The sequence below is a fragment of the Hevea brasiliensis genome, chromosome 9 (genome assembly GCF_030052815.1).
Source record: "Hevea brasiliensis isolate MT/VB/25A 57/8 chromosome 9, ASM3005281v1, whole genome shotgun sequence".
Taxonomy (NCBI): domain Eukaryota; kingdom Viridiplantae; phylum Streptophyta; class Magnoliopsida; order Malpighiales; family Euphorbiaceae; genus Hevea; species Hevea brasiliensis.
In genome coordinates this window covers 29120877-29125428 of record NC_079501.1, presented here as the reverse complement: position 1 = coordinate 29125428, position 4552 = coordinate 29120877, and the positions used below count along the sequence as shown (strand labels likewise).

Here is a 4552-nt window from a genome sequence, read left to right as displayed (position 1 = left end):
ATTGTTAGGATTCATAATCAGTGAGAAGGGAATTGAAATTGACCTTGATAAGGTCAAAGCTATCCAGGAGATGCCACCATCGCAGACTGAAAAGGAAGTTTGAAGCTTTCTAGGGAAACTGAATTACATTTCCCGATTCATTTCTAATCTCACATCCAAAGCTAAACCAATTTTCAAGTTATTAAGAAAAAACAACTCTGCTACTTGGAACGATGATTGCCAAGAGGCATTTGAGAAGATTAAGAATTACTTATTAAATCCACCCATTCTGGTCCCACCTATTCTAGGCAGACCATTAATCTTGTACATGGCAGTTCTTCAGGTCTCAATGGGATGTGTTTTGGGGCAACATAATGATTCTGGCAAGAAAGAAAGGGCTATTTACTATCTGAGCAAAAAGTTCAATGATTGTGAAGCTCGATATTCATTTGTTGAGAGAACTTATTGTGCACTAGCCTGGACTGCTAATCGCCTCAAGCATTATATGTTAAATTACAAGACCTGGCTCATTTCCAGAATGGATCCAATCAAGTATGTGTTTGAAAGTCCATATCTACCAGGGAGAATAGCCAAATGGCAAGTCATACTGTCCCAATATGATATCGTCTATATGACCAGAAAGGCTGTAAAGGGAAGTATTATAGCAGATCTCTTGGCAGAAAATCCAATTGAGGAATATGAAGCTTTGGATTTTGAATTCCCGGATGAGTATGTAAATATAGTGGAGGAAGAAATGGGAGAGCAGAGTGATGTCTGGCAAATGTATTTTGATGGAGCAGTCAATTTATTAGGTAGTGGAATCGGATCAATCTTGGTATCTCCAGATGGAAAACATTTCCCAATTGTAGTAAAGTTAAAATTTGAATGTACAAACAATGTCGCTGAATATGAAGCTTGTGTGAGTGGTTCACAAGCAGCCATTGAAATGAAAATCAAGAAGTTAGAAGTATATGGCGATTTAGCTTTAATAATTTATCAAGTGAAAGGGGAATGGTAGACTCGAGATCCGAAGTTGATTCCATACCAGAAATATCTCATTGAATTAATTAAGAAATTTGATGAGATTACTTTTACTCATTTAAGTCATGACAAGAATCAGTTCACCGATGCTCTAGCAACACTAGCTGTCATGGCACAAATTAAGGAAGGTAAAGGAGTACAGATTCTTCTTATAAAGGCCAGAGATAACCCTGCTTATTGCTTAATGATCGAAGAAGAAGTGGATGGGAAGCCCTGGTATTATGATATTCAACAATATATCAAGACAAGGGAATACCCACAAGAAGCAAGCAAAAATGATAAGAGAATGATCAGAAGAATGTCTTTAGGATATTTCCCTAATGGGGAAATCCTGTACAAAAGGAATTTTGATGGGGAATTGTTACGCTGTGTTGATGCAAATGAAGCTAAGAAGATTATGTTTGAAACGCATGAGGGAAAATGTGTAATACAAGCTAATGGACACATGATGGCTAGACAGATTCTCTGTCGAGATTATTTTTGGCTTACTTTGGAAAAGGATTGTATTGAGTATTTTTGAAGATGTCATAAGTGCCAGATTTATGCTAATAAAATAAATGCTCCTCCTCATCAGCTCTTCAATTTAGTAGCCCCGTGGCCCTTTATAATGTGGGGCATGGATGTTATTGGTCCAATCACTCCAAAAGCATCAAATGGGCATCGGTTTATTCTTATTGCATTCGATTACTTTACTAAATGGGTTGACGCAGAATCATATGCCAGTGTTACTCAGAATGCAGTGGTGAAATTTCTTAAACGAAACATTATCTTTAGATATGGTCTTCCTGACAAGCTTATAACTGACAATGCAAAAAACTTGAATGGCTCAAAAGCCAAAGAGTTGTGTTTTCTGTATAAAATTCGTCTTCTCAATTCATCACCATACCGGCCACAGATGAATGGGGCAGTAAAAGCCACGAATAAGAATCTTAAGAAGATAATTGAGAAAATGACAATCACGTATAGGGATTGGCACGAAGTGCTCCCATTTGCTCTACATGTATACCGAACTGCTGTGAGAACTTCTACTGGGGTAACTCCATACTCACTAGTATATGGAATGGAAGCAGTCTTACCAATAGAGGTAGAGATACCTTCATTGAGGATTTTGGCAGAAGCAGAATTAGATAACATGGAGTGGGTTCAAACGCGGTTGGATCAACTCAACTTGATTGATGAAAAACGGTTGGCTGCTGTGTGTCATGGTCAATTGTACCAAAGTCGAATGGCTCAAGCATTTGATAAGAAAGTCCGTGCTCGAGAGTTTCAACTCAGAGACATTGTTTTGAAGAAAGTTTTGTTGAATCAAAGTGATTTGAGAGGAAAATGGGCACTGGCTTATGAAGGTCCTTATGTAGTCAAGAAATCATTTTTGGGAGGAGCTCTAATATTGACTCACATGGATGGAAAGGAGTTGCCAAACCCAATAAACTCAGATGCCATGAGGAGGTATTTTGGCTAAAAAAAAAAAAAGGTTGCAAGGATGAAAACCCGAAAGGGCGTCCTTGGCAAAATGAGTGAAAGAGGGTGAAAACTCGAAAGGGCACTCTTTGCAAAATGAGAGAGGGGGGAAAACCTGAAAAGGTGTCCTATAAAAGGAGAGAAAAATAGAAAAAAAAAAAGAGAAAAAGAAAAACATACAAGGATGAAAACCCGAAAGGGCATCTTCGAAACTTTGGAGGAATAAGGGAGATTAGTATGACAGTTGAAATGTTAGGGTTTTCGAAATCTAGAGATTCAAGCACTAAGGTACTTTTCAGAAGAATCGAATTACCAAAGAAATAGGGCTGCTGGCATTCATGGCAAGAAGAGGTTTTAAAAGTTAATCTGTCGAATTCCAGAGATTGTCTACCGCGTCCTATTCAAAGTCATAAATCATATTCTTACTCCTAATCCTTATACAAATCTATCCAATGTGAATAAAGTAACACTTTTGCCATCATCTTTTTCCTTCACCTATCATATTTTCTCATGAAAATTGTGTTGTTTTTCTTACTAATGCTTCATCATAAAATAAGAGATTACAAATTCAGGTGACATTATGTATCTTGCTTCTTGAATAGTGTTGGAAAGATTTCATAATAACTTGAACATGTAGATACAAAGGACAAATGGATTTCTCTGATAGCTTAAACATGTAGATATAAGGGCAAGAGGCGAAGCTCGACTGGGGCAGCAATTGGTAGAGAAAGTTTCCCAAGCTCTAGCACAAAAAAAAAAAAAAAAAAGCTCACGGATGAAAACCCAAAACGGCGTCCTTGGCAAAATGAGGGAAAGAGAGTGAAAACCTGAAAGGGCGCTCTCTGCAAAATAAGCAAAAGATGAAGACTTAAAAAAAGAGAGTAAAAGGAAAAGAAAAGCTTGAAGGGGGGAATCTGAAAAGGGTGTTTACGGCAAATGCTCAAAAAAAAATATACAAGTCCTTCAGGTTCTATTGGGATTGAATCTCCATCTCTGTTTTGGCTTCAAGCTTAATATCCAGTAAACTCTTGCAAGTAAAAGGATCCTTTACTAGAGTTTCTTTAAGATCTTATACTATTTTGTAGGCCTTAAATCAAGACTATATTTAAATATCCAGGTTTTCCTTAAATGCGCAGATACCTTAACGAATTTAGGAGGCAACTTATTCAAAAATTACAGGTAATTAAATTTTTTTTTTAATTCTTGCGTTTAAATTTTTGTCTGGCTACATCGCCCTTCAAATTTTCATATTGCTTTTAAATTTCTATTGAGCTATGTCGCTCTTTTAATTCCTGCGTTTAAATTTCTGTCAAGCTACGTCGCCCTTCAAATTTTCATATTGCTTTTAAATTTCTGTTGAGCTATGTCGCTCTTTCAATTCCTGCGTTTAAATTTCTATTGGGCTACGTCGCCCTTCAAATTTTCATATTGCTTTTAAATTTTTGTTGAGCTATGTCACTCTTTCAATTCTTACGTTTAAATTTCTGTCAAGCTACGTCAGCCTTCAAATTTTCATATTGCTTTTAAATTTCTGTTGAGCTATGTCGCTCTTTTAATTCCTGCGTTTAAATTTCTGTCGAGCTACGTCGCCCTTCAAATTTTCATATTACTTTTAAATTTCTGTTGAGCTATATCGCTCTTTCAATTCCTGCGTTTAAATTTCTGTCAGGCGACGTCGCTCTTCAAATTTTCATATTGCTTTTAAATTTCTGTTGAGCTATATCGCTCTTTCAATTCCTGCGTTTAAATTTCTGTCGGTCTACGTTGCCCTTCAAATTTTCATATTGCTTTTAAATTTCTGTTGAGCTATGTCGCTCTTTCAATTCCTACGTTTAAATTTCTGTCGGCCTACGTTTCCCTTCAAATTTTCATATTGCTTTTAAATTTCTGTTTCTATTGAGCTATGTTGCTCTTTTAATTCTTGTTTTTTAAAATTTGTGATAAACTATGTCACTCTTTAAATTTTCTATTTTCCAATTTTGCTGAGCCGTCATTCTTGAAATTTTCACTTTTAAATATTTGTTAAGCTATGTTGCTCTTTAAATTTCCTACATTTAAGTTTCTGTTGAGC

At 36.2% G+C, this 4552-nt stretch overlaps 1 protein-coding gene across 1 annotated transcript; it reads left to right on the top strand.

Moving 5' to 3' along the window:
• Positions 1–307: 307 nt before the first annotated feature.
• On the top strand, positions 308–1540 carry LOC131182863 (uncharacterized). Its single transcript, XM_058152208.1, has 2 exons — positions 308–993; positions 1084–1540. The coding sequence occupies exons 1-2, from the start codon at positions 308–310 to the stop codon at positions 1538–1540; spliced, it is 1143 nt and encodes a 380-aa protein (XP_058008191.1).
• The last annotated feature ends 3012 nt before the right edge of the window (positions 1541–4552 follow it).

Bases quoted from the DNA above. Each gene is read 5' to 3' on its own strand.
- LOC131182863 (XM_058152208.1), top strand. From the start codon at position 308: ATGGCAGTTCTTCAGGTCTCAATGGGATGTGTTTTGGGGCAACATAAT. The intron at 994-1,083 runs GTAGACTCGAGA...TACTCATTTAAG, and splicing joins TATCAAGTGAAAGGGGAATG to TCATGACAAGAATCAGTTCA.